At 38.8% G+C, this 17,480-nt stretch overlaps 1 protein-coding gene and 1 pseudogene across 6 annotated transcripts in view; one reads left to right on the top strand and one right to left on the bottom strand.

Moving 5' to 3' along the window:
• Positions 1–17,480, bottom strand: part of IL23R (interleukin 23 receptor) — a 195,734-nt gene that overhangs the window by 8,196 nt on the left and 170,058 nt on the right. For 4 of the 6 annotated variants that reach the window (XM_064372486.1, XM_064372482.1, XM_064372484.1 and 1 more), the window contains 3 exons: positions 9,654–9,743; positions 5,865–5,967; positions 200–334 (listed from right to left, as the gene is read on the bottom strand). In XM_064372486.1, the coding sequence (XP_064228556.1) occupies positions 200–334; positions 5,865–5,967; positions 9,654–9,743 (328 nt within the window). The remainder of the gene's footprint in view (positions 1–199; positions 335–5,864; positions 5,968–9,653; positions 9,744–17,480) is intronic. The other 2 variants (XM_064372487.1, XM_064372485.1) reach the window with 1 other exon arrangement.
• Positions 13,922–14,579, top strand: LOC135272783 (transcription factor BTF3-like; annotated as a pseudogene).

Genomic DNA, 17,480 nt, shown 5'->3' with positions numbered 1-17,480 from the left:
TGTTTCATTTTTCTTGCACACTTAGGTAGGAAAAATCATTGGCTAAGTTCATCAAGGAAACCTGAAAGCGAAGTCAATATTTTAGGTAAAAATGAGATCCTTACTTTCTGCAAAGCAGAGTTCCTTCCGGTTTCTACGTTAGGCTTGGAAGACATCAAAGTCTTACAGAAATAGCAAAATCTTACTAAAGATAACTTACAGTTTAATATTCCAAATGAACAACAACACACTGAAGTCCATTAAAAAAAATTGGATGAAATCTCCATCTTGTTTTACATCCTTGGGAGCTTGACTTTGTAACCATGTAGTGGTACTTTCTCTTGGTTTCTGCCCTCTAGGGAACAGAAATTTTAGGGTTCATGTCACAATTAGCTCTAAAAATTATCTTGAGTAGTTAAACTGGTTAAAAGTTTGCAAGCTCAAAATTAACTACTCTAGAGTCCTTCTGGGAAGCACAATGGAGACTGCCCAGTACTGCAGCTCAGTAGCTAAAGTTTTGTACTTTCACAGTGGTGGCCTGGGTTTGATTCCTGGGTTAAGGAATGAGTCCTTTCTGGTTTGATACCTGTGTAAACTTTACCATTTGTCAATTCTCTTCCCTTCCATGAATTGTCTTGAATTTTTCTTTCTCTGAGCACCTGGGAGGTAAAGTTCAAAAGCCAGAAATATTGGCCACTTGGCATGGCTAAAGTTGGGTAACAAGAGATTTAAAAGGATTTTTAAAAGAGCACTATAGTTAAGAGTCAGCTTAATTAAAAGTGGATATCCAAGCTATAGGGATCTTTAAAAGGCCTTTATGTCTTTTCTTTTTGTGGATCTTGTTTTACTGAAAAAGATTTTTTCTTCTCAGTCAACTGAATTATTTTTCTCCATTTTATCTTGTCACTCTTAATGCATACATGAGAGGCTCTAATATAACTTCTAATAGCCTGGGACTCCGTGGGAAAAATAAAGAAGGCACCACTGACTCTGTTTTAGAAAAAAACCTCTGTTTTCCTAATAGAACCCCAAGAATTAAAAGCAGATAGATCTCTCCCAAAATCTGTTTTGCCTTCCATCTGTGCCTGCTTATTAGGCCCTAGAAACTGCATGTTTTCCTAGCCATTTCTTATTTATTTATTTATTTATTTATTTATTTTATTTTTTTCTTTTTTTCCTAGCCATTTCTTGAAGGGCTCCACCCCAAGGTCAGTAATCCAATGAAGAAACTGGCAAATGAAAAATCCTACAACTACTGGATCTTGTTCTCTGTGTAGTTATATATGTGTCTGTGTGACGTTTATATAAAAGAGCTCTAAGTAATTGGCTTAAAGAAAAATAAGTGCTTAGATCAAACATTTTGGAAGAAAAAATAACTGTAACATCTTTTAGTTCATGTAACTCTAGTAATCTTTGGGAAATAAAAACAGCTTTAAAGACTGTTGGTAAAATAAAGACATTTGGTCTAAATTAGACAGGTCAGAGATTAGGTTTAACTAATGCTTTAAGATCATAAACTGCTTTGAGTTTTGAAAATTGTGCAATTTACCTACTTTGGAGACATTAGATTCGTGATAAGGCCTGGGGACATGTGGAATTAGTCATGCTCCCCTAGCTATGCAAAAAAAATGTTATAAAGAAACGAGATTTCATATAAGAAAGGATGTTGTCAGAAAATTCTTGTCCTAAAGTAAAATAACTGGTTGTTTAAAAAGAGGGATGATTAGGACAAGTCAGAAAATCTATGCATGTCATAGATGGTCTGTGTACGTCATGAAAGGATTCATAAAAGGAAATTTATGCACCAAAAGTTAAAGTTGCTAAGAGTTACCATTATACCACATAATCAAGACTACTGAAAATACATTTACATGCAAGGTGTATATGGAAAGTAAAATGCATTTTTAGTGAAAGGTTATAAGAAGGCACAGTAATGTACATTTTTGTCTAGGTTAGAAGGTTAAAGGATTGTTTTAAATTAGATTCAAATAAAGCTAAAGGTTTGAACACATTGTAGAAGGTTTGTAAAAAAATCTTGTAAAAAGAAATTCTGTCCAGACATTGGCTAAAGTTAAAGGGGTATTAAGTTTTTCTGTAAGTTAAAATTGGAATAAAAGCACAACTGGTTTTTCTTAGTGCACTGATCTGCTTTTTAACAAAAATTTGTAAAGGGTTATAAAATGTTTATAAGAATCTCATCTCATGGTCAAACTGGTTAAGCATAATATCAAGCATTTTACTTTTAACATATTTGATAGGCTTCCCAATATGAAATTTCAGCTCCAAAATTTTCTTTCTAACCCCTAACCTGAGGATGCTACAGAGGGTCCTTGGAGCATCCAAAAGAGAGGTAAACCGGATTATCTGACATGTTTAGTTACATGTGATTGTCAAAATAAAAATAATGTTTAATCTTCTTTAGGTTATATTTTAATGAATAATATTAATATATGTTCCAAAATTGCATAGGATTTCTAAAATTCTAATGTCTGAGTATATGATTTCATTAATAATTAAGATTATGTTATCACAGACCACAGAGATAACCAAATTTCCTTGTTAATTGTGTTTTTAACTATCACTGTTTAAAGTCATTACATTAAGTTAACTTAATGCAAATGCAATTTTCAAAAATTTCACAAACACACAAAATCCTAGAATATGTTATCTTTTAGAAAGTTCAGGAAAGGATAAAAAGGACTCTTGAATATGGGTTTCTAATAACTTTAAATTCAGATTATTTAGACTGGGTAGAAATCCCTAAAACTTTAATAAAAAGACTGACTTGTTTAGAAAACTGCTAACCCAAGTAGAACAAAAATTAATTAAATACCAAGAAAAGACTCTACCAGATTTTCATGCTAAATCAGCAAGAAAAATCAGCATGCTAAATCAGCCAAAACTAAAAATTGTTTATATATACAATTTGAATGAGCTCCATGGTCTAAGTCAAATTACCTATGATAACCCATCAGTTATCAGTGCTATGCACCTACATGGAGAAACAACTGGTATTCAGGAGGATAAGTCCATTGTTAAACATGGTCTCATGGAGAACCAGGACAGCCACCTGTTTTTCCAGAATTCTTTAAAGCTTTTATTATTAAAAGTTCTGCATTCCATGACTCGTAATGGAAAAGATACAATTATCCAAATTAAATATGTTTGTGTGGTGACTTATAAACTACAAAAATAGTTATAACCAGTGTTTGGTTTGTCAAACCCATATTCCTGGTAAAACAATCAAAGCTTCAGGTACATTTGGCTACCTGATGTGCCATTAAACATTTATAGGGGATTTCATTCAATTTTCATTTTCAATGCATGTTTTCTGCTTGCATGAAAGCTTTCCCATGTAAGAGGACTGATGTTAGAATAGTAGGTTATTATGCTACAGTATATTTTTAACATGGTAAAAAAAGTTTTTTATGATTCACTGAGGACAATCAACACCTTCACAATCTAGAACTCAAAGAATGGATCTTTTGAGAAAATTAGAGAAAGACTATCCTTGCCATCCACACTACGGCAAACTTTGGGACCTTGAACTTTGGGTTTCATAGGTCCCACAACTTTCATAATCTTACAACTGAGAAGGGTCCCTCCACACCCATTGGAACCTTTAAGGTAAAGCTAACTAGAACAGTTTCTCCCCAGAAGAAGATGGCATCCTTAATGTTAACAGCTTTTCCCAAAATCATGGACTAAGACTTCTCTACTATCAAGACTTTTAATATTTTTTTTCTTGCTTATGCCTCTATGAACAATAAAAATGAAAAGGGGATCTGTTATGTGTGTATTATGGGGTGTATGTTTATTTGTGAAGGATTTTGCAGACAGCCTTATACATGGATAATGTTATACTCTGATAAATAAAAGAGGAAGGCCCAATGCAGGTGAGAAATTTTAATGGTTCATGTGTTGCCTCATAATCAGTCAGAAACAGAACATTGATTCATTCCTCTTGACCCACATCATGGGTTAAAGAGAACATTGCCAGGAGGCCCTCACTCTTCTAGAAGGGCATCATTTGTTAGGTCCTTTTTCCATGGTTTGAAGTAAAAGAGGCAATGATTAGAACTGTATCCCTTATGATAGCAGATTCTAATGCAAAGGCTATGGTTACACAATAGACTTTAAATTCTCTCATGAAAGTTGTACTAAATAATAGAATTGGTTAAATAGAAAAGTATCTATCTGTGCAGCTGGTGGCACTTATAGCCTGTGGAGAAAACATCAGGTATTATAGTGATTCAGTTGTAGGGGATTAATGAAAAAACTACTTAGTTAAGTGAGTAGACTCAATCTAGCTCATTATTTGATCTATTTGATTTTAGATGGTTTGGTTTATGAGAGCCCTGGGTAAGGAACATACTCCAAACTCTTGGTATTCCTCTCCTGATAGTCCTAATAGTAATCTCCCTGGTATGCTGTATTCTCTCAAAGGTTTTAAATGTTTGCAAGCAGCCATCTCCAGAATGTCAAATGGTCACTCTTCAACTGGAATAACAAGAGCTGAAAGAAATGTGCGACCATCAGGACACCATAACCTATGAATTACATGCTGAGACCAGAAACCTAAAATGATGGTAACTAAGAGTGGCACTGAGGCCCTAAGTTTTGGTCACACTTTCACCTAAGTGAGAACCTGACCAAAAAGAGGGATTTTTTTTTAAACAAAATTATGGGAGGCCATTGTTTTGGACTGAGCTCATGCACTAGACCCCAGCAGACCAAACCAAACCAAAATGGAGTTGCTCATGCTAAATGTGACATAATCAAACTAAGAGTTTAACGAAACACATAGATCCTAGAACAGACCAGGTTTTGTTTTTCTCTTATCAACAGGATGTTCCAGCATAAGGAGGTATCCTCTACTCAGTCCTTGTTCCCACCTTACAGAATCCACTGTTCTACTATTTCCCAATGGGTTTCAAGCCCATATAAGTACATTAACGATAGTGACAGTGACATCAATGACTAAAGTTTTCGTCAATTTCTCAAAATTTAGAAAATAGCCAAAAGGGGGGAATTATTAAAGTAAACTAAATATGGTGTGATAAGGACTCAATACTTCTATATTCAAGTCCTTGTGGATAAACTGTAACCTAGCGTAATAGGCAGACAAGATTGAAAACCTAACTTAGGAGTATGTGCCTGTAGCAATAGCTGAGACTTGGCCAATCCACTAGCCACACTTCAACCACTCACAGACTGCTAAGTGTTCAAACTGTGTTCAAGTAAGGCAAATGCCAACCTGTAACCTATCCAGCTGTTTCTGTACCCCTACTGCCAATTTCTGTATGTCACTTCTCTCTTTTTTTTTGTCTATACATTTGCTCTGACCACAATGCATCCCTGGAGTCTCTCTGAATCTGCTGTGATTCTGGGGGCTACCCAATTCGCACATCTGTTGCTTAATTAAACTCCTTTAAATTTAATTTGGCTGAAGTTTTTCTTTTAACACAAGGCAATTTGTGGTTTCACCACTCTCAAGAATCCTGGCACTGTAAGTAAATTTGAGGCACAAAAGAAAAGGCCATGTAGTAAAGGAGAGAAATGGGCTTCGATATCAGCGTGTTTGGACTCAGGGCTTAGTGCTCAGCGATCCTGGGCTGAACACTTAGTCTCTCTAAGCCTCATTTAAGTCATCTGTAAAATAGGCCAGGAAGCTTTTCTGGCAGGGTCATTTTGAGGATTAAAGGAAAGACATTTGTAAAGAGTTTGGCATGGGTAAGTACTTATTAAACACTATTCCTTTTATTTTCCTTTATCTGAATAAAAATCTTAACAGATTTTTCTAGTAAACAACTGAAATGACTAAATTTTGGCAATACGTGTACGTGTAGTCTAAATCAGAAAAAAGAAATTCTGCAAAAACCTACCCAGTTCTGAGTGATCTGTTAAGTATCCCAATCAAAGAAAGAATTGACAACATAACAGCAAAGACGATCATTCCCAATAAAAGTCCAATGTCATCTCTGTTGTCTAATGAAAGGAAAGAAAAATAATTTTAACTAAGCATTAGTGCTCATGTGATACCAGAATTACCATTCTCTCTACTCTGCTCAAAGCAAAGTTCTCAAAGTAGAAAGGGCAGAGGGAAGCAAAATTAACCTTTACCTTGGGCCATAAAGTGGCTGCTTTACCAGAGTTCACAACTACCCCAGGAAACAACTTTTAGCTTGAGAAAGTTGGGCTACGTGTATCTGATGTCAGTGGGTTTTTAGAAGTGCATCTCTGGCAAATGTGGTCAGCTTGTGCATGCAAATTTTACATAAATTATTAGTGGTGAATCTCATTTGGGTTGTTTGACACACGTGAGAATTCCCAATTGCTGTAACAATGTCTAAAGCTGGTCATAATCATACTACATTTTTTTAAATCTTTTGTGTGAGATATAATGTGTGCAATTTGTCATCATTCTTCAAAATCTATTGTTCATGATTTTTTCCTGCTGAGAAAGGACATTCACTTTACTTAGAACAATATATGTGATAAGAAAGAAATCATACACTGGGAAGGTAAAAATAAAAAATAGAAAAAGAAAGAAATCAAAATTGCCATATATATTGCACTCACACTTATTTAAAAAACAATGCAACCAGGCACAGTGGCTCATGCCTGTAATCCCAGCACTTTGGGAGGCCAAAGCAGGCAGAGAACGAGGTCAGGAGTTTGAGACCAGCCTGATCAACATGGTGAAACCCCGTCTCTACTAAAAATACAAAAATTAGCTGGGTGTGGTGGTATGCACCTGTAATCCCAACTACTCAGGAAGGTGAGGCGGGAGAATTGCTTGAAACTGGTGGGTGAAGGTTGCAGTGAGCTGAGATAGCACCACTGTACTCCAGCCTGGGTAACAGAGCAAGACTTTGTTGTTTTTTCTTTTTTTAAAAAAAAAGCTGGCTGGGCATGGTGGCTCATGCCTATAATCCTAGCTCTTTGAGAGGCCAAGGTAGGAGGATCACTCGAGCTCAGAAGTTCGAAACCAGCCTGGGCAACAAAGCAAGAACCCTGTCTCTACAAAAATTACAAAAATTAGCCAGGTGTGGTAGCATGTGCCTGTAGTCCCCACCACTAGGGAGGGTGAGGTAGGAGGATGGCTTGAGCCTGGGAGGTAGAGGTTGCAGTGAGCCAAGATTGTGCCGTTGCACTCCAGCCTGGGTAACAGAGCCAGACTTTTGTCTCAAAAAAAACAAAAGAAAACAAAAACAAAATCAATGCTTTTATTGCATTTTGAAACTGAATTAATCTCCTGAAATGTTTAAATAATTAATACAATTTATTCAACCTATATTACCCACCAGGCTCATCACGTTCTCTCCCTGGTACATGAAAAAGCCCTATTTTCAAATATAGAAGATAGTTGAGACATTACTTACCACACTGGAATCTGTTCTAGAGCCATCCTGGGTATTGGCTTTCCTTCCATCCTCCTTCCTGACTCCCACCCTCCTTTCAGTAAATGTTTATTGGGTACTTACCATGTGACAGACATTGTATTTGCCCCATCCTAGTTATTTCACATACGGGGATTTCCCAGCTGCCTTGCCCTCTTTTAAACCAATCAGCAGGCAAGGGTCTGAGTAACTGTAGCTCACTGCAAAATCTTGATGGGATAAGGAATTAATGTTTTCCTAGGGCTAAAGAGCTATTGCTGACTATTTCAAACAACTAATGGGGGATACTGGCTGCCACACACCCTTGGGTGTTAATTAGTGCCAGGAAAAGGACAGACAGCCCTCAAGTTAACACAGTGCTTGGCGAAGGGGTCTAAGCAGTAGAGCAGAATGACCAAGAGCATGGCCTGAGATACCTGGGTTTGAATTAAATGCTGCCTCTTATCAGCTCTATGACCTTGGGGCATAATTATGTACTTGCTGAGTCTCAGGTTTTCTCTTTTGTAAAATAGAGATAATAATACTTATCTAACAGAGCTGCCATGAGTTCCTAGCCTCCACTGTTCCCACAGAAATATCGAGGTGTAGGTAGGTCTGCGTAGGCATCTATAATTAGGGAACCATACTGAACCTAAGCACTTGGCTCATAATTGATTCATATCTACGAATTCAAATTCAGAGTGCCCTTACCTTGTTTCATGTTTCTTTTTCATATTCTTCTGTTCTTTTTTGTTTGTTTTGTTTTGGTTGCTTTTTTGAGACAGGGTCTTGCTCTATGGCACAGGCAGCAGTGCAGTGGAGCTCACTGCAGCCTCTATCTCCTGTGCTCAATTGATCCTCCCGCCTCAGCCCCCCAAGTAGCTGGGACTACAGGTTCACACCACCACACCCATCTAATTTTTGTATTTTTTGTAGAAATGGGTTTTTGGCTTATTGTGCAGGCTGATATCGAACTCCTGGACTCAAGCAATCTGCTTGCCTTGCCCTCCTAAAATGCTGGGATTACAAGGTGTGAGCCACTGTGCCTAGCCACTTCATATTTCTTTACGACACTTCACCACCACCTGACTTTTCTTGTTATTTTGTTTGCTGTTTTTCTGCCCTGTCTATCTAGAATGGAAGCTCCATGAAGACAGGGGCTTTGCTCATTGTTTTTACTGCTGATTCCCCAGCACTCAGAACAGTGCCTCGCATACAGGAGTTGCTTAATGAATATTAAATAAATGAAGGTGCAAAGAATATCAATACAACCTACAAAAGTTCTTATACTATTCCTGCCTATTTCTGTGCAAGGAGAGAAATGGTCTATCAGTGGCCAATGGTGAAACAGTCATTCCTAAAAGTTTTTAACTCAAAATTTCTATTTAGAGTTATGCTCACCCATTGTACAATCAGATCTCAATTTTTTACACCTAAAACATTTAGGCAAGCTCATCAATACAATAACAGTCATGCTAACAACCAGTGGGAGCTGGTTTGTATAAAAGAAAGAGCAGACTCCAGGGTATTGAAAGAAAAGGATTTGAAGTTTAGTCTGTCACTTAGCAGCTCTGTGACCTTGAAAAGATTTCTCAACCACTCTGTTTCAGTTTCCTCATTACAAAATAGATGCATAACACTTATCTCATGGACTGTTTTGAAAATGAAAGATGTCTAGAAAACTACTAGCACATGATAGGTAAATATTTTGTTTTGAAAGAACTTTTTGGGTCTTGATCCCTAGCAGCTATTAAAATAAAAATGTGACTGGGTGCAGTGGCTCATGCCTGTAATCCCAGCACTTTGGGAGGCCTAGGCAAGGGATCACCTGAGGTCAGAAGTTCAAGACCAGCCTGGCTAACAGGTGCAACCTCATCCCTACAAAAATATAAAAATTAACCGGGCATGATGGCGGGTGCCTGTAATCCTAGCTACTCAGGAGGCTGAGGAGGGAGAATCACTTGAACCTGAGAACCAGTGAGTCTAGAACACGCCATTGCACTCCATCCAGCCTGGGCAACAGAGCAAGTCTCCATCAATCAATCAATCAATAGATAAATAAATATTTAAAAAATGTATACAACCTATTGCAAAAGCTGGAAAAACCCATCTGAGCTACCTGTTAAATTCAGTTTTAAGCAGATCTTTGTAGTTTGTCTATTATTTTCCTATGGAAGGCATAAGGCATATCTTATTATCCAGGAACTTAACACCTGATTTTTTTCAGTATGATAGGTTAAAATGGGCAATTACTAAAAGACTACTCAAAAAGCCTAAGTGGTATTCTCTTACCAGAAGTAAGATGTCTCGTAGAGATGGAAGAAACTAGAAGTCCAGAATTCCATGTGTCATGTTGGAATGATTTTGGTGTGACCTGAGGAACTTATACCAAAAGGAAAGATTGTCAATTTCTTACATTTTGCACTTAGCTTCCAAATTTCCCAACAGAGTTTCTTCCCTTGTTTAGAGATGACTAAAGCAAACCAATAACTTTAATGGACTTAAAGGGTGGAATAAAAGCAATGGCCTTCGAGTGTGTGTGTTTTCCTCTTTTTATTTAATTGGATAAATCTCAAGGAGGAAACACTGCAAGGGCAATTAAAAACTACCTAGATTGTAAAACTTCAAGATGTGTCCACTAATTTCATGAGGCTTCTAGGTGGCAAATACCAAGGAGCTTTATTTCACTAGGTGAGAAAAATGCATGATAACTGATCTCTATTTGATGTCTTGCAATTGATGGTGCAATAAGGTTCAGATTTCCTTGAGGGTCTCCAAGATGTGTTACTTTTGCCTTTGCACAATCTTTGGGATGCTGTTCATCTCCTCATAAGAAACCTAATTTTGGTTAGCAGACAGTTTGGTGGTGTAACACAGGGGTGGGATGTCACCAATGACTTCTCTCTGCTCTTTTCCTGCTGGCAAAGATCCTGGCAGCCTGGTCTAGTTATAAGGGCTGTCAGGACACTGCTAATGAATGCTTCTCACCAGGGAGGGGTGAGCAACCTTGGCACCTAACTTTCAGCCTGAACTCAAAGGTGTCCTGGTGCAGCCTTGCTGGTCTCCTCCTTCCTGACAATTAAAAGCTGACAGAAGTGACTTCAAGGACACAATTCCCCCAAATGGCAGAAGACATTTCTGAAGATGGTTCTAAGCCTTGGATCCCTGAGAGTGCTTCAAGTCCTGTGTATTCTGTCATTCTGATTTCAGCGCTCAAATTCTTCTTTTAAAAAAATTACTTTGGGGGCAGGGAGAAATCACAACTTGAGGCATCCTTAACTGTCACTGAGATATCACAGACTTGTATAATGAGCAACGTGGCCATGTGACTGTCTTTGAGAAAAGAATACCATATTTTCAATGAAAAGCTTCCTATGGGGCTTCAGAAAGTTTTGAAAAAGTCTAGTCTGGCCAGGTGCAGTGGCTCATGCCTGTAATCCCAGCACTTGGGAGGCTGAGGCAAGGGGATCACTTGAGTCCAGGAGCTGAGACCAGCAAAGTCTTTTGCTGAGTATATGGTTGCATCAAACTCTGAGGGAACAAGGTTATGCCCTGATGGCCCATAGTCAAGTTTATTCATCTAGCGGTATCTTTATAGGCCACCTTCATTTGCACGGAGCTCACACAGGACTCTGCATATATATTAGCCTGTAATCCCAGCTACGCAGGAAGCTGAGGCAGGAGAATCACTTGAACCCGGGAGACAAAAGTTGCAGTGAGCAGAGACTGCGCCATTGCACTCCAGCCTGGGTGACAGAGTAAGACTCCATCTCAAAAAAAAAAAAAAGAAGAAATTTTAAGAATAAAAATACGACATTAAAAGGTAGCACAATTTTCAATTTGGCAAAATCATGGGCTTATAGCATATGTTGCTATAGTATTTTTGTTTTCACTTTTATTATTTTAAAATTAGCATTTTTAATTTAAAAGTAATGTATGGTGCCGTTGGCTTTTAATACAGGTTAATGTAATTCTGTTGTATAAACTACAGGTGGTTATTTGGCAATGAAACTTCAGTTATTAATTTGTATTATATAAAAACAATATTCATATCCCACTAGGACTTTATTAGCTCTAACAGGGAATAAATACAATCTTCTTTTAGAGTCTATTTGTTATCATAGTTTCAAATCAACCAGGTGCATTGAATTAAAGTCATTTATAAGAGGTGCCTAATTCTCAGAGGGAAATTTCACAAAGAATCAGATATCTAAAATAACACAATTTATAAACAAAATTGTCAGAGAAGAAATCAAGCCAATGTTAGGCATGGGACTGAAACGAAGCTATGTAGATTATATTCTTCATGGAATACTGCCACCATGTGGCTAGGTCGTTTCTTTTAAAATTATACTTAACGTCTTTCACTGGAAAGCAATAATTAGAGTACGGAAAAATTTTCGACAGGAGAAATAAAAAGGAGAAAAAAGAACCATCCCTAATCCCATCCTTTAAATCCACCTGCTATTAGCGTTTTATGGTATTTGCAAGTATTTTACCATACAAAAGCATTCTCAAGCCCAGAATCTCACACACACATGCACACATACGCACAAAGATGCAGCCTTTATGACTGGAAACTGTTTTTTATACCAGTTCTGTCATCAGTGTATTGCCTAAATTGCTAGGAAAAAACTCATGATATTTCATTTAGTGTTTGTGGTGTTACGTCCATAATAAGACAGCTCTGTCCTTGCAACAGAATATTAACGTATGCCTATTAATCTCACAGGATATACTTGAATAAATAGTTAAAAATTCAAATTAACTTTACTTTGGGAAGCATTTTTACATAACTTATACACACTGACATCAAACTGTAGTCTTATAAGAAGACAATGTGCCTGTGGGAATTTAGAGTGGTTTCAAACAAGAAATACAGTTTCTTATTCTTGGACCAAATTTAAAGCATAACAACCATATTTTATGGCCTACCAAAATACCAGCTAGTGTAATCAAATCCACTCAAAAGGACCTGGTTTAAGTAATAACATATTCCATCTGTATTTTAAGGATGATGCCAAATCATCACCTCAGCTCTACTCGCTGTATCAACTGTATTGGTCCATTTTCACGCTGCTAGGAAGACATAATCAAAACTGGGAAGTTTTTTTTTTTTTTTTGAGACAGAATCTCCCTCTGTTGCCCAGGCTGGAGTGCAGTGGCATGATCTTGGCTCACTGCAACCTCTGCCTCCTGGGTTCTAGCAATTCTCCTGTCTCAGCCTCCCAAGTAGCTGGGACTACAGGCACATGCCATCACATCTGGCTAATTTTTTTTGTATTTTTAGTAGAGACGGGGTTTCACTATATTGGTCAGGCTGGTCTCAAACACCTGACCTCAGGTGATCCACCTGCCTTGGCCTCCCAAAGTGTTGGGATTACAGGTGTGAGCCACCACACCTGGCCAAAACTGGGAAATTGGTAAAGAAAAGAGGTTTAATTGACTCACAGTTCCACATGTCTAGGGAGGCCTCAAGAAATTTACCATCATGACAGACAGGGAAACAGGCATGTTTTACATGACAGGCCAGAGAAGTGCCGAGCAAAGGGGGGAAAGCCCCTTATAAAGCCATTGTATCTCATGAGAACTTAATATCACAAGAACAGCATGGATGTAAATGCCCCCATGATTCAATTACCTCTCATGACTCACGGGGATTATGGGAACTACAATTCAAGATGAGATTTGGGTGGAGACACAGCCAAACCATATCATCGACCATGGGGCAAAGTATGTTTTGTCATCCTTTTAAAGTGACCATGTAATGAGTATTATGTCGCAGGTAACATGCTAAACTTTACATGTTTTCTCTCATTTAATCCTCACAACAACCCAATCATTCAGACAATATTACTGTCGTCATTATACGGATAAGGAAACAACAAAGGAGGAGAAAGGATCAATAACTTGCTCAAAGTCACCTAGGTAGAGGGTGAAGAGTAGAAATTCCCATCCAGTTCTGACATGTAGTTTGAGTTGGTCACTGATCTCATTAATAACCTCACATCCACAGCAGGATGGCTCGGGGTGGGCAGCAGAGTCAGCCCGGCAAACAGCCTCTCCCAGGATGAGACTTAGCATTGCTCCACTGAGGGCTCACCATGGTGGGGCTGCCTGGCCGTGTGGGACTCTGGACCCCACAAGCCCTACAGTGCTGACCCATTTAGCACTGATGCTAAATCTTCTAGCATAGTTATTTTCTTCTTAAAACCAACTACTTTCCTTTACTACACAAGTAATATATGCTAGTTACAGGATGCTTGAAAAGTAAAGAAACATATGGAGAAGAGAATACAATTTTGTATTTGCTTACAAACTAGAAATGATTATTTTTAAAAATATGTTAGCAGTCTTTTGTGTATTTCAGTAGCCTAGTGGAGATTATATTCTTTAGTAAATGTTTTATCTTATCTTTCTTATTAAAAAATATATTTTTTGAGCCCTTTAGCTGCCATCTTGTGTCCCTGCCTCTGTGCGCCTAATCTCAGCTGGTCCACCCGAGACCCCCTAAGCACCAACCCTAGTCCCCTGCATGACCCCTTATCCACTCCGACAAGATGAAAGAAACAATCATGAACCAGGAAAAACTCGCCAAACTGCAGGCACAAGTGCGCATTGGTGGGAAAGGAACTGCTCGCAGAAAGAAGAAGGTGGTTCATAGAACAGCCACAGCAGATGATAAAAAACTTCAGTTATCCTTAAAGAAGTTAGGGGTAAATAATATCTCTGGTATTGAAGAGGTGAATATGTTTACAAACCAAGGAACAGTGATCCACTTTAACAACCCTAAAGTGCAGGCATCTCTGGCAGCGAACACTTTCACCATTACAGGCCATGCTGAGACAAAGCAGCTGACAGAAGTGCTACCCAGCATCTGAAACCAGCTTGGGGCAGACAGTCTGACTAGTTTAAGGAGACTGGCTGAAGCTCTGCCCAAACAATATGTGGATGGAAGAGCACCACTTGCTACTGGAGAGGAGGAGGATGGTGAAGTTCCAGATCTTGTGGAGAATTTTGATGAGGCTTCCAAGAATGAGGCAAACTGAATTGAGTCAACTTCTGAAGATAAAACTTGAAGAAGTTACTGGGAGCTGCTATTTTATATTATGACTGCTTTTTAAGAAATTTTTGTTTATGGATCTGATAAAATCTAGATCTCTAATATTTTTAAGCCCAAGCCCCTTAGACACTGCAGCTCTTTTCAGTTTTTTGCTTATACACAATTCATTCTTTGCAGCTAATTAAGCCGAAGAAGCCTGGGAACCAAGTTTAAAACCAAGGTTAATAAAGTTCTTTGCCTAGTAAAAAAATATATATATATATACTTATAAATATATATATATATATATATTTTTTTTTTTTTTTCGAGACAGAGTCTCCCTTCATCACCCAGGCTAGAGTGCAGTGCTATGATCTTGGCTCACTGTAACCTCTGCCTCCTGGGCTCAAGCTATCCTCCAGGCTCAGCCTCCTTAGTAGTGAGAATTATAGGTGCATGCCACCACACCCAGCTAATTTTTGTATTTTTAGTAGAGATGAAGTCTTGCCACATTGGCCAGGCTGGTCTGGAACTCCTGACCTCAAGTGATCTGCCTGCCTCAGCCTCCCAAAGTGCTGGAATTACAGGCATGAGCCACCACACCCAGCCTTATTCAATATTATTTAATAAAAATTTCCTTTGTATTAAAAATTGTTTAAAACATCATGCTATGGCTAGTTAATATTTCATCATGTTTTACTAAATTTATTCAATGATACCCCTATTGAGAAACTGTATAGCTTGGTGGTTTCAAACACCAACTGTAGACTCAAATAAAACTCAGTCCAAGTCCTGGCTCTTCTAGATGGAGTTCCATGGCCCTGGGCAAGTTGCTTAACCTCTCAGTGACTTAGTTTCCTCATTTGTAAAATCAGATAAAAGCAGTGAGGTCATGAAGTTTGATGAGATAGTTCATATCAAGCACTTAGTACCATGTTTTACACAAATAAAACCTTAATAAGTATTAGTTATTGCTATTGTTGAAATTTTAGACTGGTTCCAAATTCTTACTTTATAATTAGGTTTTGGATGTATATCATTGTACATAAATTTCCTTTCCATATCGCTGATTATTTCTTAAGGCCAGATCTCTACAAGAGGAATTATTGAACCAAAGGGTATAGATATCGCTAAGGTTTCTTTATTTACTTTGCACTGGCCAATCTTGGTGTCAAAGCCACACTAACCAAGGCCTGCCTCATAAAGGCTTTGATCAGAGCAGACACATGGACTTTTCTGGATCTTTATTTCAGAAGGTTCTAGATCTTCAAGAAAGAGAAGTCATATTAAAGGAAACAAAGAATATGTTTTTTTTAAATCATTGGAGATTTGCCCCTGCCCTCCCTCCTATTTTTCTTAAATCACAAATACCTCCTTTTTGTTTCTCTCTTTCTAATCTCCTTTTAATAATGCAGCTGTTTCGCAGCATTTAAGTGCCATTTCCTCAAGCCAGGCCGGTTAGGCTCTGTGGTCCGAATTCAACATTATCAAGCCAAGGGTAAAGAGTTGACTATGTCAATTAGCAAGGCAAAAACAAGGCCACACATATAAAATAGGCACCAGAGGCCCAGGGCGGAGCAAACCATGTGTCAGAACAAACTCATTACCACACCTCGAAAAACAAGTCAAGTGATGAATCATTCAGTGGATTATAGTGCCAGCAGTGAATATAAGGGTAGCAGGGTGCATACAGACATATTCAAGGGATTATCTTCCTTCTTATATTCCTAGGCTGTAGGTACTTGGTACATAGGGAGAAGAAGGTAAGAAATCTACCTATGGCAATTAAATTATTAACAAGAAAGACTAAGAGGAGGAAAAGTCAAAAAGCAGTAGCCACCCAGGAAATTTTCCTAAGTGACAAGGACCATACAGAGAAGGCCTGATGTTAAAGGGTAGCAAAACTCTATATGCGAGAATGAGCAGCTTCCAAGTCTACACAGTGGTCAAAAGATTTCTCAGAAGCACAACCTTGTGGCCAGGAGCGGTGTCTCATGCCTGTAATCCCAGCATTTTGGGAGGCCAAGGTGGGTGGATCACGAGGTCAGGAGTTCAAGACCCCTGGCCAAAATAGTGAAAACCCGTCTCTACTTAAAAATACAAAAAAAAATTAGCTGGGTGTGGTGGCATATGCCTGTGATCCCAGCTACTCAGGAGGCTATGGCAGAGAATTGCTTGAACCCAGAAGGCGGAGGTTGCAGTGAGCTGAGATCATGCCATTGTACACCAGCCTGAGTGACAGAATGAGACTTTGTCTCACACACACACACACAAAAAAGTACAACCTTGCTCTCTAAGCATAGCATGTCCCAGTAATAGTTGAGTGGATATTTGTCATGTTTTAGTTGCCCAGCACCAGGATACACTTCTTTGTGGGCATCCTCAAAAAGCCAAGAGGCAAGTAGGGCTACAAGCAAATGGCCTCAGCCTCAGCCACCAGATGCCCCCTCCCCTAACACTCAGGCTGTGAATGTAGATGGGGTGACACAGGGTTTCAGGAAACCACTTCGAATCCAATGTGGGCACAGTAGCTGTATCCAGGGCCCAGTGACAGCGGCACCAGAGCAGGCAGTGGCAGTGATCACAGTATCAGCCTAAATTCTAGGAGCTTCTGGATGGCTGAACACATGGAGGTGGAAGGTGACACACCTGGAAAACACATGGAAGCTCCATGCCCCTTCCCATGCCTTGCCCTCTGCATCTCTTCCATCTGGCTGTTTGTCTGTATTCTTTGTAATGCTGTTTATCATAAACCAGGAATCGTAAGCGTTTCCCCAAGTTCTGTGGGGCATCCTAGCAAATTGATCAAACCTAACAAAGGGTCATGGAAATCTCAGTTTATATCAGATGGAAGTATAGGTAACCACCTGGACTTCAGACTGGCACCTGAGGCAGGAGTTGTAAGCTCTGGCACTGTGTGTAGGCAGATAGCACCAGAGTGAATTGAATTAGAGGACACCCAGTTGGTGTCCCCCAAAGAATCTTCCAGAGAATTCATTGCTGAGGGGGAGAAATCCCCAAACACATGTTGGTAACCAGAGCTCACAGAAGTGTCTTATGTTGTGAAAATACTATAT

Source organism: Aotus nancymaae, unplaced genomic scaffold, assembly GCF_030222135.1.
Source record: "Aotus nancymaae isolate 86718 unplaced genomic scaffold, 86718_ANA_hifiasm-v0.15.2.pri h1tg000007l, whole genome shotgun sequence".
NCBI lineage: Eukaryota > Metazoa > Chordata > Mammalia > Primates > Aotidae > Aotus > Aotus nancymaae.
This window is presented reverse-complemented; position numbering and strand designations above follow the sequence as displayed.